General features: G+C 26.5%; 4 protein-coding genes across 4 annotated transcripts; 2 read left to right on the top strand and 2 right to left on the bottom strand.

Moving 5' to 3' along the window:
• Window positions 1-687: 687 nt before the first annotated feature.
• Window positions 688-1,804, top strand: Bm5784 (Uncharacterized protein; the record flags this gene model as incomplete). Its single annotated transcript, XM_043078720.1, has 4 exons — window positions 688-842; window positions 1,224-1,364; window positions 1,438-1,601; window positions 1,692-1,804. The coding sequence occupies 4 exons, from the start codon at window positions 688-690 to the stop codon at window positions 1,802-1,804; spliced, it is 573 nt and encodes a 190-aa protein (XP_042934654.1).
• Window positions 1,805-3,108: 1,304 nt separating this feature from the next.
• On the bottom strand, window positions 3,109-4,853 carry Bma-dpy-10 (Uncharacterized protein; the record flags this gene model as incomplete). Its single annotated transcript, XM_001900035.2, has 7 exons — window positions 3,109-3,209; window positions 3,395-3,493; window positions 3,592-3,774; window positions 3,848-4,160; window positions 4,266-4,367; window positions 4,505-4,685; window positions 4,828-4,853. 7 exons carry the CDS (start codon window positions 4,851-4,853, stop codon window positions 3,109-3,111), a joined length of 1,005 nt encoding a protein of 334 aa, XP_001900070.2.
• A 1,222-nt stretch (window positions 4,854-6,075) lies between these two features.
• Bm10449 (Uncharacterized protein) lies at window positions 6,076-6,252 on the top strand (the record flags this gene model as incomplete). The annotated part of the gene is made up of 1 exon (XM_001900037.2): window positions 6,076-6,252. One exon carries the CDS (start codon window positions 6,076-6,078, stop codon window positions 6,250-6,252), a length of 177 nt encoding a protein of 58 aa, XP_001900072.1.
• A 1,366-nt stretch (window positions 6,253-7,618) lies between these two features.
• Window positions 7,619-11,306, bottom strand: Bm10450 (Uncharacterized protein; the record flags this gene model as incomplete). Its single annotated transcript, XM_001900038.2, has 11 exons — window positions 7,619-7,758; window positions 7,976-8,162; window positions 8,315-8,436; window positions 8,531-8,648; window positions 8,868-8,997; window positions 9,322-9,446; window positions 9,600-9,695; window positions 9,804-9,926; window positions 10,155-10,390; window positions 10,754-10,937; window positions 11,226-11,306. 11 exons carry the CDS (start codon window positions 11,304-11,306, stop codon window positions 7,619-7,621), a joined length of 1,542 nt encoding a protein of 513 aa, XP_001900073.1.
• Between the last annotated feature and the right edge of the window lie 12,359 nt (window positions 11,307-23,665).

Raw genomic sequence — 23,665 nt, forward strand, 5'->3', positions numbered from 1 at the left:
CTTTTTGAAAGAAAAGTTTATATTATAACACAATGTCACAAAAATTCTAACAGAAAATTTCAAGCTCAATTCAATAATAGATGGGTTAATTATGAAATTGAGTTTTCCTTCCTCAAACTATTTTAACATAAATTATTCTGACCTACCAATCATTATTCGATGTTGAATGAAACGCTTCAAAATCTGGGGCGTCCTTGGAAATTTGTGTGACAGAGGAACTGTCAACTGCCATTTCCTTCTTCTTTCTATCACAGAATTACAATAATATATTAGTTACTGTCTCAGAAATTTAAAATGAAGTGAGGAAAGGTAACTTAGGTATCAGATAGGACTCAATCATCAATAAGGTGATTAGTATTAATAGTTCATTCAAATTCTCCATCATATTTTTACTTAAAAATTTTATCATTATTGAAGATGAATTTAAATAAATGATTTGGAAATATTTCAAGGACAGTTGAATAAAATTTTGAAAAATTTTCTTGTAAGAAAACTGTTAAACTATGCTATATCTTTCCACAAAAAAACATTTCTCTGATAATATTGCAACGAATGATCACACTAAGAAAATTCTCTAAACGAGTCACATCCTTGTGACAACGGAAAAATTTTTATGCAAAAGGTCAAGTAATTAGTTTAAACGGATCAAGTAATTATTTTAAAATCATTTTAGGAGATTGGCTATTAATGGCATATTTCTTGGTACCTGAGGAAGTATCACCGACTGAAGCAATTATTCGACGTCGTATTAATTTTTCCTTCCGGCTCTTAATTGCTTCATTTTCCAGTTGTCAGATATTTGACTTCTTGTTCAGCCCAGTTTGGATCCACGGATACATTTGGTATAATATTCCATTAATGAAGTTTGAAAGTTTCAGGTTTCTTCAATTTTTGTTTCCTTTAAATTTCGTCTAATTTCATTGTAAGTTTTACATTTCTTGTATCCTGCATTTGTGAATAATGAACAGCAAATTAATTGTTGGAATGAAGTCACGTCCATACTATGTGAGGTTATTGAATTGTACTTAAACAGAAAATACAAAGGATATTGGAATCATTTAAATTTAGGTCGAAATTGAGCCACAAATTTGAGTGAAGTAAACATCTTAAAATGCTTTTTTTTTGTTTTGCCAATTAAGAGCAAGATGAACTCTATTGCCAGTAGCTCAATCAATTTATCCGTTATCGTTATGCTTCTATTTACGAAAGTAGAAGAATTTCAGGTCACTGAATCAAAAAGTTGACCTTGAACTAAGCACCAAATCAGCTGGTGACATCTTCAAGCACCAATTATCAGTTTGCAGCTATTCAGAGCGTCTTATTTACTCCACTGTTCTTGTCTTCATTATATGGATATTCTTTCTGTGAGTTTTTTTTTTTTTTTTTTTTTAAATTTTTCTTCATTGAAAAATAAAAAATTAGTGAAATCCTTTTCAGCATTTCTGGCTTTTGGAATGAGAATCGGACGATCTGGCAACTTCTGCGTCTTTCAGTCATAATCGGAGTGCTTACTGCTATTTCGCGTTGCTTACAAATGAAGCAGCGCCTCTATTCGGCTATACACGAGGGTTTTTACGCATATTTCCTTATCTTCTTTACAGGTTATAAAGTTTAAATTAAATTGTAATTACATTCACTTAAATGCAACTATCCAAAGGTAATGAGTAATCAAGCAGTAACTCTTTTTACAGGACTGATACTAACATTACAAGTGAGTGAAAGAATCATTGATTCAAGTGCGGAAGTGAAATCCACTTCAATCATAAAATCGAATTTTTTGCTTCAATCGAAAAAGTTGTTATGATGGAATGGAGAACGATTGTAATTTATTTTGATTTAACCGCAAAAAATACTATATCAGCTTCTGTACGCTGTCTAATTCATAAAAAGGAACTTTCAGGTATCACTTAACAATTATCATTTATGCTTGATAATACAATATTTACCTTTTGTACCCACATTTCAATATAAAGTTCAAAAATTTATGCGGTTCGTTAGTAATACTGCAAAACTGCAACGTTAAATATTGAGACACGTAACGTTCACGTTTACTATTAATGATTCAATTACGTCATCAAAACTTTAAGCAAGCCAACAATGCTTAATTAAAAAATAACTGTTGCATTGATTTTCTTAATTTTGAAAAAAATAAACTAAGAAAAAGTAAATAAATTAAAATCAAGCTATTGCATTAAATTTCATAATACAATGGAAAAGTGAGAGAAAGATTAATCACTGATATTTATGCATTCATAGAATGGCTGCATTTTTATATCGTTGATTTGTCTGCATTGATCAGTCATCATTAGAACCAGGAAATTATTTTAAAATAAATTTTCTAAAATTTAGTAATTAAATATCAAGCCATTGCATTAAATAGACCTAAATAAAATTTGGGAAATTTGTGGAACATTTTCAAAACTATACAATTTATATTCATTCCATAATTGAGCACTACTCTCAAACTTCTACCACAATTGTACAAATGATGACATTTGTCTCTCTAAATGACCTATTACAATCACTCATTCAAAAAACTCAAAAATGAACTTGAAATTGTTAAAAAACGAAAAGTTGCTGCGAACAGACAATTAATTATACTGTATTTTGTGATGCATACCTGTTAAGGAATGAACAGAAATGTAAATTCCAATCAAAATCTCATTGAGATTTTAAAGGCGCTCTCAAATAACTTTAAATCACTGAAATTAATTGTTACAAAAAACAGAAAAATGGCCTTTTAAAATCAAAATTAAAATAACCAAACAGTAAATGTTAACTTCATTATCCTTTTTTTGAAAACATTTCTAATCTTATGCTATAAAGTTTAACGATGGGAAATGTGACATCATTTCGCTTACTATATGGTGATTAGTGAATGACCCATTATTTTATTTTGTCTTGTTTATCTTCTCGTTTTATCACTTTTACCTGCAAAAAAGTTAATATTCTACGATAAATGAAAAAATCCCAGGTAAGAATACCAGGTCTGCGTCTATTGGTCATTATGTTCTGTAGTTCCACTAAGCATTGGTAATGTGATGATTATTGTTTGAGTAATATTAAAACATTTATTACATCCAGGTTCACTTAACTTCAATTATCTAATTAATTTGCTTGCACACGTTCTGCTATCCGAGGTTGAGATGCAGATGGATTCACGAGAACAATTGAATCAACATTCTGACAAACGCATATTCCCGGTTCTCCTGAAATTAGATTTACAAGAGGGATGAGTGAATTAATATGTCGTAATAAATAGATTAGAAATTAACAGAAAAAGCTGTTTCCACTGTGATGATTATTATTTGAGTAATACTGAAACATTTGTTTACGACCTATTTACTTACAATCTACTTATTTTTTAATTTGTTTGCAATTTAGACAAATTTACCTGGAGGTCCTTGTTCACCTGCCGGACCTTCCGGACCTGGATATCCGGGTTCACCTGGCTCGCCTGGTAAACCTGGCCATCCACGTTCCCCTTGTGGCCCTAGAATTAACATTTTAAAATTTGTTTTAGACACAATTTAGATAATGAGAGATCTTTTTATGAAAGAAAAATAAACTAGCCTGTCATTCCATTTCGACCAGGTAGTCCTGGAAGACCAGGAGCACCAACGGGTCCAACTGGCCCTGGGTCTCCAGGCGGGCCTTCCTTAAGTTCACTTTCTGGTGTTGGACCTTTTTCACCTGGTACGCCAGGGCCACCTTGAAAACCTGGCGGACCTTGTGGTCCCGGCTCACCTGGCTCACCGTCTTTGCCATCTTTACCTGAACTATTTAAAAATGAAGCAAGCAAACAATTAAGAGAAAGCATAAATCAGAACTCAGAATAACAAATTACCTCTTGCTCCAGGTTCTCCAACTGGACCCGGATCGCCTGGAAATCCAGGCCACCCCTTAATGCCCGGAGGACCTTTAGGACACGGACGACATGGTGGAGGTGGTCGATTTATTTGCATCGGGCATGTTTGGTTCGGAGTTGTACCAGGAATTCCAGGTTTTCCTGCTGGTCCTGGAGATCCAGGTTTGCCGGGTGTGCCCCCTGGACCACGTGGTCCTGGAGGACCAGGAATGCAGCAACCTGGACATTCCGTTTCGATTGGTATGCCGGTCACTGCATCCAACATAGAATTTCTGTGGAACGGATTGAAGGTCTGTAAAAAAAGAAAACAGAATTAATATTCTAATAGTTAACCAAAAAGAAGAGAGTTATCAGTACGTTTAAGAATTATTGAATCCGTATGGATCATAAAAATAACCTGAAAATCATCGCTCTGGTCATAAATTTGACGTTTTGTCCTATTTGAAGCAATATAAGATTTCCCTCGTTCTACTTCCAACAGTGCTTCTTCGTTTGAATGCTGTAATTTAGAACAAATAGAAAATTTTTGAAACCAAATATAGAAAAACTTTAACACTTCAATTACCTAAAATTTTTTAAAATTTGCAATTAATTCTTTAATTTTTTAAGTTTAAAAGGTGAAGTTGGATAATTTACTTCACAGAATTGCATTCCACTATCGACATAATCAATTGTTGTTTGAACATTATTATACAAAACAGGTAGTGCAATGCATAATATCAATAATGATATAAAACTACAGACAATTTGTAGACCGGTAACGAAGTGATAGAGGCGTTGTCGCATAGTCAATGCTAATTGGAAGGATTGTCCCATGCTGTAATTCCTTTTCATTTATGGAAAGTACTTTTTTACTTTGCTAATCTTTAATCTTGTTTTCGCAATTGAACGAATAAAAGATATTTTCAATTAAAACTAAAAGATTATGTTAAATAACATTGATTCATCAAATAAGCAACTTTTCTCTTCCTTCGTTCTGTTTCATATCGCTTGAACAAGTTCAACCAGCGGGTCAGTCGTCTCACCTCGTATTAGTACAGAGTTATAAAATAGTTTATACAGTGAATGATGTCTAAAAAAGTTAGATTATGTCCAAAAAAATTTTAATTAATCATATTAAGATAGAAAATTTTCAGAAAACAAATATCATGCTATAAATAAAAACGAACTATTTTTTGGCCTGAAAAATAAATGAGGAAACTATACCACTCTTCTTTAAATGATAAGCACATAATGCAGAATACTATTAGAATGATATTAATAAGGGACCTAAATATTTAGCCCAACAACACTTTAAGCAATTCATGTAAGTCAACCTTGAGTCAAGATGATCGACAATTAATAAGTACGAAACGAATATACTGAAGCAAGAAATGAACCTGTTATTAAAGGTGCTGATCTTGTCGCGTACAGACTTTTTCGAATTTTTCAATTAATTCTCTGCTTCTTTATTCCACTTGAGTTCTATGTTGCCTTTTATTTTGTTATTTTTAAGTTTATTATATATTAATTCGTCGTCTTTTGATTTTTTTAAATTGTTTTTTCAAATTAAAATTTTCCTTTTTCAAAAAATGAAAGAACAATAAAAATAATTTAAGTCAAAATTTTTAAAGATAAGTTAAAATATTAATTAAAATATTACGAATTCTTTAGTAACGGTTGAAGTATTTTTTCGAGTTTCACTTGCTTTACGGCTTTCTTAGATGAGCAGACCTCGTCCTTTCTTCAAGTTGTGATAAGTTGACCTTTACACCGCTTTTAGAATTTAATTTTTCCTGTCGTAAATTATTTTTATAACTTTATAAATTATTGAAACTTATGGTTATAATATCCTTGTATTCAGCTTCACTGAATAAAATTGATGCTGTAATTTAATTTTTACTTAAAACATAAAACCTGCCTAAATTCGCTACACAGTAATCTGTCCGTGATAAGTTTAGGGTAATAAAGTTGATAAGAGATAATCCAATTATATTATCCGTATTCTAAACTTATTCAATCTATTCGATCATGCATTAGTACTTCTTCATTTGAACAACAAACAGTTTTGAGGCGGCGAAATAGAAATCAATAACATTTTTAGAAAATTTTAAAGATTGAATTAAAAGAATGAGCTTAAATAAAGCATTAAAAAAAATACCTTTTCTAAAATACAGTCCGATCTTTCTGTAAAGTTATATCCGGTGAATTTCGCAGTTGTGGTGAATATGAAGCTACCTGGAAATGATGCGGTAGGTTATAATATTATTGTGGTGATAATATCTTCGGCAGTATTAGATCTTGATTTATCGATATATTCTGATGTTGCTATCGTTATCGGCTCTGCTACTGTTGATGACACTGGTTGCCTTGCACCGTCAGCAGATAGTGACATTTGGTGTTAACAGTACGGCGACCTAGATTATCACTGCTGTGCTAGGTCAACCCAAATCAAACCTTTTGTTCTTGTTAATTCCTTTTATCACTTTTCTGTACGACTTGCAATAATTAAATTAAGTTAAGCAGAAACTGTAAACAAAACTTAGGATTTCAAAAAACTGCAACGACTAATAAGAACGACCAAAACAGGGTATTAAAGTGAAGAGATCTGCAGAAATTTGAGTGAAAAGTCAATAAGCGATCGATCAATCGGATCGACATATAACGGAGAAATAAACAATTTCGAATTTTAAAAAAGATTCAAAAATTGTCATACAGCCTCATTAAAAATAGTACACACTGTATCTGTATATCTTATATGTTGCAGCTCAATAAGTTCATCTGCCCCTTCATTCCTTTTCTTTAAAATGACCGTTAAAATCGTTGCCTTTTGATCAATTTCAGATTAAATAATTATTCTAAAGTGCGCTAAATCACTAGATAGAAGATGCATTCATCATAGAAAGTTAAAAGAATCTATCTCTAAATACTCCATAGAAAACTGAGATAATCTGCAAGTAGGGACATTTGTGACACCTGACCTGTCAAATCCAAAAATAAGTCGAAAAAACAAAATATGACTGAGCTTCTCATTGTGTAAATTTAAAGTTTTTCTGAACTATTACTTGACACTAAGCACCAACAGAAAGCACTTTATGCAAATTTTCACAAAGAATTTAGAAATTCTGCAGAAACTTGACTTCAAAAATTTTCTAGGATCATCGTAAATTTGAAAAAAAAAAAAAAAAAAAAACAAAACTATATCGAAAAACCGGACATGAAATGTGGCAGTTTGAAATACAAACGATATTTTGATGAAACTTAAAAATTGTGATACTACTATTAACGTGATACTACTAAGTATTTGTTAATTTTGATAAAAGAATGTGTTTATATGAAATCTCTTATAGATAAAACATTTTATTAATGAATGGATTAATAATAAAATAAGTACAGTGGAATTCAAAGTCTAATTAATTGCATCGATTACTACAAAAAATCGATTTTGACATGCATCTATTTGAATTTTTAAGACTTTACAGTGATGAAAATTGCTTGTTAATAATACATACATAAACAAAATGAAAAATAATATATATAATATTTGATATTAAATATGTTAGAAGAATTACCAGCATGGTTCCCACCATGTATACTACAATAATAATTGTAAGAACAAATTTCCTAAGTAAACAGAAAAATTAAGAGCGTAAATAAGTATTGTTTTCTGGAAATATGCTTCCGTGTGATAAAATGCCATTTTAGGCAATTTATAGATTTTAATGGACAATTTATAGAATGATCAAGTGGATAGATGTAATCGGTAGAAAATTACATAACACTGAAATCGGTAAGATCTTCATAATCACACTTACTGCTCTGCTCTACCGGCACTGGTTGTTCAACACCTGGATTTTGCATATCGACGACATATGCATCGTTAAATTCTGCACGCGAAACTTTTGATGCCGCTAAAACTTAATGTTTTAAAGTGTTCCTAAATTAAATAAACGAAAGAAGTAGAAAAGAAAGTGAACTAGTGGTTCGAGATTTGATGGCTAAGTTTCCGGTAAATGAATAAAGAAATACAATTTGAATTAAGAATAATAACATAGTTCACAAACATTATTATATGGAAGTATTTCAGAAACACAATGTTACACAAGTTATTAGATATCTGAAACTTACTGTAACTCTCCGAAGAATCTCCATGTACACGCTTGATATGCTTTCGTAATTCACTTGCTAATGGATATGCCTTCTCACATAATTCACAGGCAAAATTCCTTCCCCCATGTCGCTTACGATGAACTAACATTAGTGTTCTGGTCGTAAAACGTTTCGAACAAATATTACAAGCAAATGGAAGATCTGGCTGAAAAAAAAAAGTAATAGAACATATATAACATCAGCCTATTCTGGTCAGAATGAAGCTTAATTAGCAATTAATCAGTCAAAAAACAAATAATGGACAGGAGTGGATTAATCTATCAATAACTTCAAGTTGAATAAATAAAATAAACTTACCGATTGCACTACTTCATATTGTTTAATTTCATCAATTCTTTCTTCTGGATGAATTCGACCCATATGTCGTATCAATGACTGTCGCGATGCGAACTTCTTACTGCATATTCTGCATGTTTTATCTAAAATTGTTTATAATAAAGTAGAAACAAAACAGAAGTGCATGTTCAATGAGAAAAAAAAAAAAACCATTCAAATATAAAACAAATTACCTACCAACTTTCGGTCGTGAGGACATAGAAAATATTGAACTAGTGGATGAAGAAGGGGAAGCACCACTGACTTTTTTTGGCTGTTTAACGCGAGATTCGTTCAAGCAAAAATATTTATGCCTCTAAAATGATTTAAGCACTACAAATAGCATATATTTAAAGTAAAAAGACTCGAAGAAAATTGAAGCCATAACTCGGCTGCATTTTTCCTACTTCTGAATTTATAGTTGAAAAAATCACTCCATCATTACAAAAAAGAAACCTTTAACATATTTCAGCTATCCATTATACCAAAATTAATTTACTGAAAGGATCAAAATAACTGTTAGCAAAGGACTTACATTTAATTCGATAAAAGTTCCAAACTTATGTTTGCATTTATTACAATTGTATTTCAAATTTAAAATTTTTTCACCGTTCTCATCGATTCCATGAGCTCTGCTTCTATGAGCAACTAATGATTCGAAGCTCCTAAATTCATTCACTTTAGTTCTACACTTCTCAACGTTCATAAAGAAGCTTCCATCGAAACACTCTGATATATAATGATAACAGAAGCGGAAGACACATTTTATTGCAGTATCTAATACACTGCCATAGCAGTGTCGTACAATATAAACCGATCATATGGAATAGAACGACAGTTCTGCTGATGGAAAACATGTTTCTACAAAATATTCACTTTTGTAATTGAATAAATTTCTGAAACAATATATAGAAGTTTCTGAGCTATAAATTTCTTTCTACTTTCTGAACCTTCGAGTATCAAAGGTAGTAGATTCCTAAAAAGCTAACCGAAATGATGAAGAGCACCGATTACAAATATGCACAAGTGATAAATCATGTGTGCGTTCATGGCGTTGCAAATGATGTTTCATTTTGAAACGTCTGTAGCAGTAACTACATTTGAAAATGTAGTCCTAAAAAAAAATCTCTTCAATAGAAAAGATATAGCTATTTTTTTCAGCACCACTCACTGTATGCCCTTAACTCATTAATAAAAAACTACCCTCCGTAATTTCCCTATCCTTTAAAAAGTTTAGAAAGGTCAAATATACGAAAAGAAATGCAACCTTGTTAGAAAGATGAATTTCGTTCACATGATTTCGCATTGTTATCTCATCATCGAAAACCCGACCGCAAGCAAAGCATACAAACATTTGATAATCCTGAAAACTAAATATTAACTGAACATTGACTTACTGCTGAGAATATGAACATCCTTCTAACACAGAATATAATCCTGAAAACTAACTATCATGGGATAATATTCCAACCTGGGTATTTTTGTCCTCAAATAAACTTTTTTTTGCATGTTCTTCGCAGTACTTCAAGATTTCATCCAGTTTTGCATCACATTCTGCTGTTTCTTCTGACTGCGCTGCTCTAGCTTTCTGAATCTAAAAATCGAGCTCTCGGAATAATAATCATAAAACCATTCTATTTACATTAGACAAAACAAAAAAGCTATTCAGGAAAGCTAATTTGAAAGGAACTTCTTTTCTACATTGACACGACATATCATAATCAAGATAAAACTGCAGCTTTTCCCAAATAATTCACAACTACTAGTTAATAGATTATTACTAGAAAATACCAGTAACATTGCTAAAAAGATCTCTATCTACCTGGTCAATAACATCCCTCATTGAATCTACAGCAATGAAATATTCTGCTTCTGGGTCATCTGTAGCTTCGGTGGTAGCAGCAACACTTTCGGCACCATCCAAATCTGGCATATCTTCCACTTTTTCATTAACTTTATAAATCCATTCTGAATATTGTGCATATCCATCGATTGCTGCACGCCACCGTTTGTGCTCATTTTTTCGTTCTTTTGTGATATCCTGAGCTCGCTTTAACACTAAAAATGATACATCAATAAACCGTATCATTTCATCTTAGAAGAAAAGAACAGTCATATTTTCCTTTTTCTGAGGAAAGGATTATTATGCCTTTCACTAACTTTGATGCATGATCTCTCTATTTATTGCTTGGTTGTCAATCAGTAAATTATGTGTTGATAGAAATGTATCATTTCCCAGTTTAACAAACCGTCGTATTCTTCATCAATAGAAATATGTCACACTGCATTACCAGAATAAGCAATTTCCTATTATTTCCGTTATTTCCATCCATACGTTTATAGCAGTACGAATCTGTATCATACAAACAGCAATGTGGGTACTTTCTTTTTCTTGTTTTCAGAAAGTATTTCAAATCTTACCCCTCTTAGAAGTGCTCGGAATTAAGAATTCATATTCTATTTTACTGACTGGTTGTAATTCATGAAACGTTTTTTCTTCATTATTTGCTTCCCATGCTATGTCATTAACATCCGCTGAAACAATTTCGCATGCTTGTAAACGTTTCCGCACAATTTCTGCCTGCTCAGCGCTGTTACTGCCATCCTGAAGAAACGTTCACAGTAAGTAAGTGAAATTCTGAACAAAATCCGAAAAAATTAAATTCAAGGTTTAAAGAAATGAGAAAACAAATATATATATTCCTTTCCTTTTTTAACGCGATAGTTTAATTACCAAATACAAAAATAAGAAATAAAAACAAAAAAAAGTAAAGAAAAAGAAAAGAAAAAAAAAGAAAAATGAAGAGAAGGAATTCCATTGCTGTTACTAAATTACTAAAATTTCGGCAGAAAATCCCAATTAACCACCGCAACTTTTTCGGAACTTTTATACCTCGACCGAAGCTGCCGTTATGCCGGAGACCGATTTGACGACGGTCTCCTTGGCACCACTACTACTTGATCTCTCGTCCATTTAACGGGCACTCTCGTACGAAGCAAAATTAAATGGTACGATCATAGTAAAGTCATCAAACCAACTTTATGCAGCAACTGACACATGCTTGAATATTACAATGCTGAGTGTCACTATGAAATTTTCAGTGTTCATTATAATACGTGCTGAGTATTAGATTACATCTGGCAGTGATAAGCGGAATACGGAGGAAACGGAATGCGGAATTATCATTCAAATTACTTGCAGCAGTGATAAATGCAACGTGGAAATATAGAATACAAAATGATATATGCATGTATTCAAGATTACATTTTCTAAAATTATTGATGATTCGTAACTGATCAATATCTTAATATCTTGATAAAATTCAAAATTCAGATATAAAATTCAATATATTGATCAATTTGACTAATAATTGGTTGATATTCTATTTAAGTTTTACCAATATCTAAATTACAAATTGAAAAAGTTATTTAAACTTTTTTTCAAATATTTTTCAAATTAAAAAGTGATTCTCAATCAATATAAGCTTTCAATTTATTAATTCCATTGATTTGCTTTTGTTTAATTAAAATAAGAATTAATAATGAATCTTTATGGAAAGTTCTTTATTGTATAGCATACTTTAACATTATAAATTGTATACATATATGCATACATTTAAATTACACATATTATATGTCATAGAATTTAAAATATTTAAGATACTTTCTTTTCCTTGAATTTTCTTAATTCCCTGAAATTTACATTTTAATTTAAAAATTTTGAAATTTCACTGCAGTTGTAATATTTCTATGTTTTATCATCATTTTTTCTTCTTTTTCTTTTTTTATTTTCAATTAAAAATCACACGAAAACATCACATGGGCTGTAACCTTGTGTCTGTATGTGTGTATGTGCATGTGTGTGTGTGTGTGTGTGTATGTATGAATGTGTGTATGTATTGATGAGTATATATGCTAATTAACAAAGATGCAGCTGTTAATTAGCATATTGTAAGTTATAATTCTATTAAAAGTGCATGTTTGTATGCTATTGTTTGAATTTCGAAAATCTTAAAAAAGGAAAAAAATAATACTTAAAAAACGTTGCAAAATTTGCATTCATCCATTCATTTCTTTTTGGTTTACAAAATGCAAATTTATTCTATAAAATGAATTTTAACGAAATAATAATCTTAGCAATTTCTTTTACTCATATATTTAGTAAAAGAATGATTAACAATTGCTGGAGAATAAGAGGAGTGATAGCTAGAACTTATGTATATATATATATGTATGTGTGACCTTTTCTGTGACATAATTTATTATATGAAAATAAAAAATTCATCTTTTTTTATTGGAGTTATCTAATTTTAAAATTAACAAATAATTAAATTATTAATATAATTAGGCTTTTGTCTATTGGATTACTAATTTTAATCATTTAATCGCATATTTTTGATATTTATATTTAATTTAAGATAACGTATCTATTTTTCAATATTGTGACTAATTTAGCAAATTATAAAATACGTTTCCTCCACTTTTTTCTTATTAGATATTAAGTTGCGAACACACACACAAACACACACATTGTTGAAGCATTAATTTTATTCCGTGATCATTCGTCTTTTTTGATTAAAATTTTTTTCTTTAAAAAATTTCAGCTAAAAGTTATTAAAAAATAGAAAGAGAAATATTCAAAAAGTTTTTTTCCTACTTTCTTGAAATAAAAATAAGCTAAAATTGATTAATATTCTACATAATAAATGCAAATCATTAGCATATCACAATTATACAAATTAATTCATTGCTACTATCAATGTTACTTTTCGGCTAAGTAAATGGTTAAAATTCTTGTTAAAATGTAAACCTTGTTTTAATTTACTTTTAATTAGCGTTAAAAAGAAGACAAAAAAGAAAAAAAAAAACAAAATATATAGAACGCCGCTTTATTAGTAAATATACTAATCAAATTGCCCAATTATTTTCTAAAATGTATATTGTAATAAAAGAATGAAAATTACATTTTATAGTCTCATACTCAATAATTATTTATATCGAAAAAATTTTTTTTAAGGTTCTAAAATATTTGAAAAATTTAATTGCAAATACCTTTTTTAATACTAATTTTATTACATCATATTTGCTTCAGATAACAAAATTTATTTAGGAATTATCACTAAATATTGTAAAAAATGCGAGATGAATGAGCAAAGACTATTGAATTATTCGTCAGCTAATTACTGTAATCATTTAATCCATTTTAGAATTATTAAATTATTTTTTCTAAAATTATAAAATAATGAATAGTAAATTACATATACGAATTAGCCTAAATTTTTAAATAATTTTACCCATTTCCCTTCCATTCATAATTATTCAATTTATTTTATTTATCTTTTTTCCTTTCTTCTCTTTTCTCGTCCGCTATTTCGCTCTTCCAATTTCTTCATTTCAATTCTTATTATTTTCTTCTTTTTATTTTTGTTTGTTTGTTTTTTTTTTTTGATAAAAAACAATTTAATGACAATATCTTTGCAAAAAAAATAAAATTTAGAATAAAAATAAAATTTTTGAAAGAACAAATTTAGTTCTCTTATGATTATTTGAAAAAACGAAAGATTTATTCCTTTTTATGCTTAATATTTTAAATTATAAAATACTAAGGTACAATAGTGATTGCATGCAATTAAAACACAACAGTTATAATAACCTATTCTAATCTTTATTAGTATTTAAAAATTCAAAAAAAAAAAAAAAAAATAAAAAAAGAAAAGAAAACCTGTTTTTTTAATCTGAATGAAAAATAAAAAAAGAATTTGTGCAATTTTTTTCTAATAACGCGAGTAAAAAAAGGAAAAAAAGTTCAGCTATTTACAAGTTTCAATATAAAAAAAAAAACAAAAAAATGAGTGAAAAAAATTATGAAAATTTCATTCATTGATTTTTTTCTTTTCTAATTGTTTATTTATTTAAAAATTTTTTTCCTTTGCTTATTTTTCTCAGTAAAATAATGTTCAAAAAAGGTTTATTATGATTTGTATAAAAACCAACAAATACCATAATAATTTGTACTTTTGTATACATTTCAAATTTAGCTGAGTGGAAAAAAAATGAAAAGGAAAAAAAAAAAATTTTAATAAAATGTTGCAAACTTCGATTTTTTTCACTGTAAGATTTCTCAAAATTATTCATTTATATTTTCAATTTATTTTATATTTTCCCCCATTTTCTTTTTTTGTTTATTATTGCTTAATTTTTTTGATTTAATAATTAAATTAAAGCAATATTTTCAGTTATTTCATTTCCACTTGTGCAAAATTATTAATTACCACAATATTTGCATCAATGTTTCATTATTCATTTTAATAAAATTTTTATCTGTTCACTTTTTTTTTAAAAAATGAATTTTTTTTTCATTGTATTACAGTTAAAAATACAAAATTACATTGAAATTAAAGGATGATTGTCATTACAATGTTATTTTGAAGGAAAAGAGTATAAAACATTGGCACGAAATTTTAATTTAATTTGATTAACAAAAGTTAAAGATTGGAATTAATAAAGTATTTTCTTTTCTTCTTTCTACATTACTTTTTAGTTCTTTTCTTTTTTGAGTATCATTTTGAACTTCTTTTATGGTATTAATCTTTCTAACTTAATATTTAGTAAATGAGCACTAAATTGAAAAACTCATCTTCCGGAAATTCTTTTATTATTATTTTATTAGTGTAAAATAATTCAAATAATTATTTCTAAAAAATTACATCATACATTTTTAACATTTAAATAATAGCAAACATTCCAAAGCATAAATAATAATAGATCCTTTCATCAGCTTATTGTATCCATTAATGTTGAATGGAATAATGTTGAATGGTACATCATACCATTCAACATTATTTCAAATCGATAAATTGAACCATTTTCATTTGATGAAATTTAATCCCAATATTTTGAAAATTATAATTTGAAATAAATCAAATTTTATTTCGGAAACCAATAATATATTAACAACTTTTTTCTTTTGTTATTTTGCCTGAGAAAGACCTTCCATTACTTTCTCCGCCCTTTCTCGAATTATTTGTATATAAAATTACTAATTCTCATTATTACATCCATCCATTCCATTATTTTATTCAACTGATAGTTTTTCGATGCAATAATCCTTGTAGATCACTTTTTACCAGCAATCATAGCCGAAAAATCTATTTTTCTTTCTTTTTTTTTTACTATAAATCTTGTCCAATAATTGGAAATCTATTTCTTTTCTCGTCACCAGGCCTATGTAAAGCCAAGAAATACATTTTTCTCGTCATCAGGCCTATATAATAGCCAAGAAATCTATTTTTTCTCGTCACCAAGCCTATGTAATAGCCAAGAAATCCATTTTTTTCTCGTCATCAAATCTATAGCCAAGAAATCAAGTTTTTTTCATCATGAAGCCTATATAATGGCCAAGAAATTTTTCTTTCACCTCCAAGCCAAGCCAATAACCACAAAATTTATTCATTTTTTTAACCATGAAACCTATTTAACGATTAGTAATTTATTTCCAAAAATTCAAAAAAAAAATTTCGCTGTTGATTAAATCTGAAATCAAAAATATGAAATAACTCATTGTTGTAATTATAACCATTATCACTGCTCCATTATTAATAAAAAATTCTTTTAACCCAAAATTTACAAAAAAAAAAAAATGGTTCACATCATGTAATCATTAATTGATTAAAATAAGTTTTCTTTTCCTTTTGTCAACCTATTAAAATGCCCTACTTCTGTTATTTTTATTCGACAATGACAAAAAAAAAAAACCCATTAATTTGCAATTTTGGAATGATAATATATCAAATAATTGGTAGTTTAATAGGACAACGAACCATTATTATCATCATTATCGGTCATCATCATTATTGTCATCATCACTATCATTATTATGATATTATTATCATCATTATCATTATTATTACCATCATAACAATCCTTATCACCATTTTTTTGATAATCGTACTACTTTCAAATAAAATAAGACGGTCAAGGATTTTTTTCGATTATCTTCTTACTGATATAAAAAAAGCGTGAAATTTGTCATTTGATCAACGATATTACAGCATATAAAGTAATTTAATGCAATTGATTTTAATTAATTGAAGTTTAAAAGATTTTCCAGCAATCTAATCATTCATAATTTTAAGTTTTATTCAAAATAACTTGTGCAACTTTATTTCTTCATTTATTATTCATTTTAAATTTATTTACTTTTGATCTATGATGAGTCGTACAGTTACTTTATGTAACGATATTTTATTCAAATTTTGTTTTTTCTTTTTTATTTCCACATATTTTTCTTGTTTTTTTTTTAAAAAAAAACACCATATTTAGATATTATCTTTCTAGATAACCAGTATTTCCGGAAAAAGAAAGAATCTAAACTTCTCGATGTTTCTTTTATTGAAACAATTCATAAAGGGGGAAGAAAAAAATTGGAACGAAAGAATCTCGTCGTACTTTAACATCCTTCTTGTCTTTTTTTCTCAACAAAATAAAAATACAACATTTCTCATTTCAAATCTTTTACAAAAATTTTTGCAAAAAAAATTTTCTTGTTTAATACATTATCGTATCATTATTGAATTTTCATCAGTTTACAAAAAAAAAATTAAATAAACTTTGTGAGCGTAAAAATTGCTGCAATAAAATAAACCATGCATTAACTATTAGCTTAGCTCACTTCTCTTCTCTCAGTTTATTTTAATAATTTACAGAAACAAAAAAACATTTTGCTAATGGATTATCAAAAAAAAAAAAAAAAAAAAAAAACGAAAAACAGAAAAAAGTAAGCTATTATGTTAAATTTTAAAAGACAGAGAAAGAAAATTGCAAAAAAATGGTGAAATTAATCAAATAAGTAGCATACATTTTGTTTTTTATATTTTTTACATTAAAACTTTCCCAGTTGTTTTTGTTTAATTTAAGTTTTGATAATTTTTTAAGAAATTCCGTATTGATTGATCAAAAAAAATTTTTTTGAAACAATCCCTTATTTGGATTTTTTTTTTTATTATTCCAACTATATTCTTCTGATATTTTCATATGATTTCTTTCATCCATATTTATTTCTTCTTTTTTCTTGTTTCTCTCTTTTTTCTTCAACAATAAAATCAAAAAAAAAAAAAAATAAAAATAAAATGAAATAAATAGAATAAAGTGAATAAAAAAAGTAGGAAAAGAAATAACAGCAAATCATTTAATTTTATTTTGTTCTTTTAAAAAATTTTTCTTTATTTGTGAACTGAATAATAAGAAATAAAAGTTAGCTAAAAGTACAAAAAAAAAAAAACTTTCCTTTGCTATTGTCAATCTAAAACAACAAGAAAAACAAAACATTTCCCCAGGTGATAATTTATCTTTTATCTTTGCCACATTTTCAAATAATCCTAGGGTAATTGCATTGTGGGAAATGTAAATGCAGCAATTTAGTGCAAGAATTTATATATAAAATTGTGTTTGATCAGATGAATTTACATTCCATTATCGATCGTTTCCGTTTATCCAAAATAATTTTTGTTGAATGCTTGTTGCATTGTTATAACGATTAAATAAAATGGAAAAAAAAAAAACTTTTTAATTATTCTCATTTCGAGTAATTATTTCAGATAAATCTCTCTCTCTCTCTCTCTCTCTCGTTTTTTTTTAATAAACCGAATAAATTTGCTAGAAAATTAAAAAAATTTTCCTAACATTTCTCATATTACAATTTCTCATTTATCATTTTCTAACTTCCGAAAATACTTTAGTATTACTAATTTTAGGATTACTTATAAATTTTCTATTTTATTATTTATTATGCAAATCCATATGTGTAACTGTGTGTGTTTGTATGTATTAGAAATATTGAACGTAATAAATGTATTTCACTTTTCCTTTTTTTAATATGAATTTTTCAATAGCTATTTGAATTAGCAAATAAAGTATGAGTGTCATAAAATTATTAATGAGACAATTAATTCAATCTGACAATTATAAATTAGAAAAGAAAAAAAGAAAATGAAACAGAGAACTAAAAAAAAGAAAAAACGATTACTAAATCCTATCATAATGATAACAATAAAAGAGATTTGATTTGTTTACAGTAAATATTTGCAAAACATCTGGAAATGATTTTTGAAATAAATCACTTCAATTGACAATAATTTGTGCATAGCAAAATATGTTTTTTCGATTTAACTGTTATCTTGAATTTATATATAAAAAAATTAAAGGTGAAATATCAGACTAGCTAAGTAAATAACATTGTTGATTACATAAATAAATAAATAAAAAGATAAATAAGTAATAATGAATAATAAATTTGAGTAATAATTAATAATAATAATTAAAATTTCCACCTTCAATTTTGTCTGATTACTCTTTCTCTTAAGCATAACTTTGTTAAATATCTTCCATATTCACTGTCACATCATTCAAAGCACTTAAAATATTCCATTGGACAACAAAAAAAAAAAAAAAAAAAAAAAAAAAGAAAGAAAAAACAAACTTCTGTATTTTGATAAATTAATAATATATCATTTCGAATTTGTTCTAAACATTTATTCATTGTAAACGCATTAATAAAATGGTTTTATAAAGATAAAATTAAAAGAAAAACTAATTCATAAAAAAAAAATGTTTCATCACAAAATTGTTTCTTTTCAAAAATTAATTTCATTTGTAGGAAAAGAAATAAAAAAAGACGAAAAATAAAAAAAGAAAATTTACTGTTTTTTAGTATCTTTCAAAATGATTTGAAAAAAAAGGAAGAGAAAAATAGCAGATGTATTCAATTATTTATTGTTAAAGAAAAAAAAAGCAAAAAATAAAATAAATAAAATTTTCATCCATATTTTTTCTCATATTTTATACACTTTAGTCATCACATTGCAAAAATTTTGTTAGCTTTTCCATTTTTTTTTATCTATTTGTTTATTTGTTTGTTAGTTTTTTTTCTCTTCCATTTTTACTTCAAATTTCTCTGATTTTTTTTTCAAACTCAGTAAAAAATGCAACAAGCAAAGCATAGGAAAAAGAAAAAGTGCTAAAATATATTGCCTTTGCAAAATGAATATTTTAAAGAATCTTTAAAATGAAAAAAAAGTTGAAGTTTTAAAAAAAAAAATGGAAAGACAGATGAAAGAAAACAGAAAATAGTTGTGCAAACGTTAGTCAGAATTAAAATTAAAATAATTTTTTTTCACTTTTATTCATATATATTAATTAAATGCATGTGTAACGAAATAAATAATTATTAAAATATTATTATTAGTAAATATGTGCTTCACTTGTCAATAATAAGTGATCAAACAAATAACCAAAAGGATTTTATTTTAACCTATGCTAATTAACAATTAATTATTGAAAATAATATTCTAAACTATTTTGAACCTATTAAGGAATGTATTAATGTCTATATGTAACAAAATAAATATTTTTTAAAATAGATTTACTAATAACGTATAATAATATTAAATGTTTAAATAATTGAGAGAATGTTAATTTAATTTATGTCAACGGTTGTGAGTGTGTGTGAAATAATTATTGAAACATTATTACTTATATATTTATAAATTTTCAAAAAATCAAACAGTTAAATAGATATTAACTTAGTTTATCATTTATTATCTTACAAATTAACCTTTCATCATTATGACTTATTAATTTATATAATAATTTAATCCTGAAATGTATATTTCTTCATGCATATTTTAATCATATTACAGTAAAATATTTTTAAATCATGTTAAATTATTAATTTATATAACATAAAGCAGGTAATATTGGTATATACGTATATTTTACAGGATTTTCGCCGTTACATTTTATACAATTAATCAAAATTATTCACTATAAGTAATGTTCATAATTTTTATTGCAAACGGTTTGTGTACATATCAGATATTAACTATTTAGAAAACTCCATTATAAATAAATGTGTTTAACTTAATTATAATCTATGATATAGTTATAAATAAATGAATGGAATATTTTGATATATTTATTCCTTAATCGAATTAAGCTAACTTTTTTCAAACATAAACAACTAATAGTTCATTCATTCATTTTACTATTAATCATTAATTGTTTACTTTTAAAACATTTATTTATGAATATTTAAAAAAAAGTTTTTTCCTTTTTATTTTATTTTAGAAACAAATGAATTTAGTTACTCATAGCTTTAGTGATAATATATCCCAATCAATTTGAGTTTTACAGCAGAAAAAAAAATTGCTGATGTTTTGATCGATGAAATCATAAAAATTTCTGATTTTTACAATTTTTCAGAAAAGGAAAAAAAAAAGAAAAGAGAAAGGAGAAAAATACAAGAATTATTCATTTATTACTTATATTATTGAACAAACAAAAATTGGTTATACTACAAAAAAGTAAGTTAAGGAAATATTACATTTTTAGCAAACGATAAAAGAAAAGAAATTGAAAAAAATTTTTTTTTTGAAATATTTTACTTATATTTATATATTTTATATTGTAGAGAATTTGAAATATTTTCAGAATCATAAAAATATCAAATGGATAAACGAATTTTTGTGTGTAAAAAAACAAATGCAAAATATCAATGTGTTTGTTATAGGATAGTTGAAAAAGAAGCCAATAAAGTTTTAATTAATTAAATTTCTTCAACAAATTAAATAAGCTTTTATTAATTAAATGATACAGATAATTGTAATAAAGTAATTATTATTTAGTACAATGAAGAGAAAATCCTTTTAATTATTAAATTTTAATGAAAAGAATGTGGCGAAAAAAGTGTTAAATTTTCTTTCCTTCAATAATTAATTGCTTTGATGGTTTAATTATAGAAAAAAAAAAAAAAAAAAATAACATATTAATTTTTGTCCCATTAAATAGCAATAATAAGATATCCGGTTTTCCGATATTAATTTTCCAGAAAGTGATAATGTCGAGGGAGTGCAAAAAAGTTATGCAAAAGCAAAATGAAATGAAAAAAAAAAGAAAATTTTGAAAGAAGCAATTGTCAACAAGTAATTGCATAATAATCCTTGGCTCTAAAATCATTGGCCCATTTCTATACACAAAAATCCTTGGCCATATTTCATACTAAAAATTTTGACTAAGCTATATAAATTATTCCCTAAGTTTTCTTTTATTTTGTTTTTATTTCAATTTTTCCTTTTTTTTGTTCTTCCTGAAATGAACACATTTTTATTTTTCATCATTACAGCTGTTCGTTTCTTTTTGTTTTTATATCGATTATCAATATTTTTCTCATGTTTCGATTAAGCTTTTTAAGCCTTATCATTAAGTCTAATTTTTATGCTTCCATTTTCCTTTCTAAATATTTCTCTCCCTTTCTCTCTCCCTCTCTCCCTTTCTGTCTTCTCTGTTTTAAAAAAAACATCGATTTAAATGCTATAGCATACTCTTTTTTTTTTGTATCTTTTTTAAAAAGCCATCCTTTTTTCCTCTTCCATCTTTTAGCTTCTCTATAAATGCCTTTTTTAAGCATTAATATATAAACAAATAATAAATGATTGAATAAATAAATGTGTAAATAAGTGAAGGAATAAGTAAATTAAAAAATAAATTTGAGTGTAATTAAATATATATAAGTAGATATTTATTTATATTTACTCAGTTAAATTGAATTAAACATTTCGTGTTGGCATATGATATTCTATATAATTTGTAAATCATATTCCTTCATTTTTTTCTATTTTTTCTTTTTCATCTAATTCTAATTTTGATTTTTAATTCTATTCATATCCAACTACTCAATCGTATTTCTCCACTTCTCCATTTCAGCTCTGATTTCATATTTTAGCATGCACTACTAATTCATCCCAATTCATTTAAGCTAATTTTTTTCAAATTTTATATTTTTAAAAAAAAGAAGGGGAGAGAGACAGAAAAAATATTCTTCTTCTATCAGTCTCCATTCTATTCTAATCAATTATTCAATTCAATTTTTTAATTCCCTATTCCAATCCTTTTTGACATGTATTAATTCATTCTATTTCATTTCAAGTAAATTTTATGTTTAAAAATTTTGATTTCCAAAAAAGAGCGAAAGTAAAAACTCAAATCTTAGTTTTTTTTTTTTTTTTTTCTTCATTGATATAACAAACAAATAAAGTAAGTATATGACAGATTTCTTTTTCTTTTTAATATAAATATGAAATTGATCAAAGGTTTAGCCTTTAGTAATATTATCTTTTACATTTCATTTCGATTTTTTTCATTTGTGCACTTTTATTCCTTTTTTTTTTTTGAAAGCGCTTTTTCTTTCTTATTTGATGATTTATCTTATTGACATTTTATTGCTAATTGTTTCTTCTCTTTTTTTTTTCTGCAGATTTTGTGTACTTAACATTGACTTATTGTTTACTCTAATCAAATATAATAAAAATAAATAATAAGTAGAAGCATAATTTTAAATTGTTATTTTCGGATTTGTAATAATTTTAAATAACACTTGAATGATACTGATGGAATATATTGCGGTAGTGAATAAAATTTAAAAATATGTGTTATTTATATTTGGAATACTTTAAAATTTTATCATAAAAAAGGTTTTTCGTTTTTCCCTTAGAAATTTTAAACGGTTTATAAGTATTAAGCATTAAAAATGATGAAATGTTTTGGAAACTTTTCAAACTTTTTCATAATTTTTTTTGTTAGCAAAAAATTAAGAAATAAATTAATAGCAGAAAATTAAAAAAAAAAAAGACGATAAATGAAAACTCCAAATGATTACATATTTTTTTTTTTTTAAATATTGCAACTAAAAGAAAAAACAATTAATTAGTTATAATAATAATAAAAAATAAACAAATGGATAAATTTATTGTTAGGATTTATTTTTAATTAATCAACAACAACAAAAAAAAAAAATAGTATTATTGAATATATTTATTTTGAAAGATTGAAATTAAAAACAAACAATGAAAAAAAGAAACTAATCAAATTTTTACGCCCAAAAAAAGGAACAGTCAAGAAATCAAAAAACGTTAAAAAAATTTAGTTACAAATTGAAATATTAAAAATTAATGAGGGCAAGCTTTCAAGATAATGTTAATATCACTAATTACAATTTACGAAAAAATTTCTTTGCAAAAATAATTTTAATTAGTTTTCATTTGGAAAAAATAAAATGGCGATTAAAACGAAAGAATGATTCAATCAAATTAAGAGAAAAAAAAGAGAAAAAATGCATCGATAATTTATTATTTTATCTTTTCCTTTTTTTTTTTCTTTCGAGAAATTTTCTTATTTTTTTTACAATTCATTTAGTTATTTCTTTCTCATTTTGTTTCTACTTTTTTAAGCATTAACAATTTGTGTCAATCATTGTATTAATGATAAAGTACACAATTTTCA

The sequence above is a fragment of the Brugia malayi genome (genome assembly GCF_000002995.4).
Source record: "Brugia malayi strain FR3 genome assembly, contig: Bm_v4_Chr2_contig_001, whole genome shotgun sequence".
NCBI classification, from domain to species: Eukaryota; Metazoa; Nematoda; class Chromadorea; order Rhabditida; family Onchocercidae; genus Brugia; species Brugia malayi.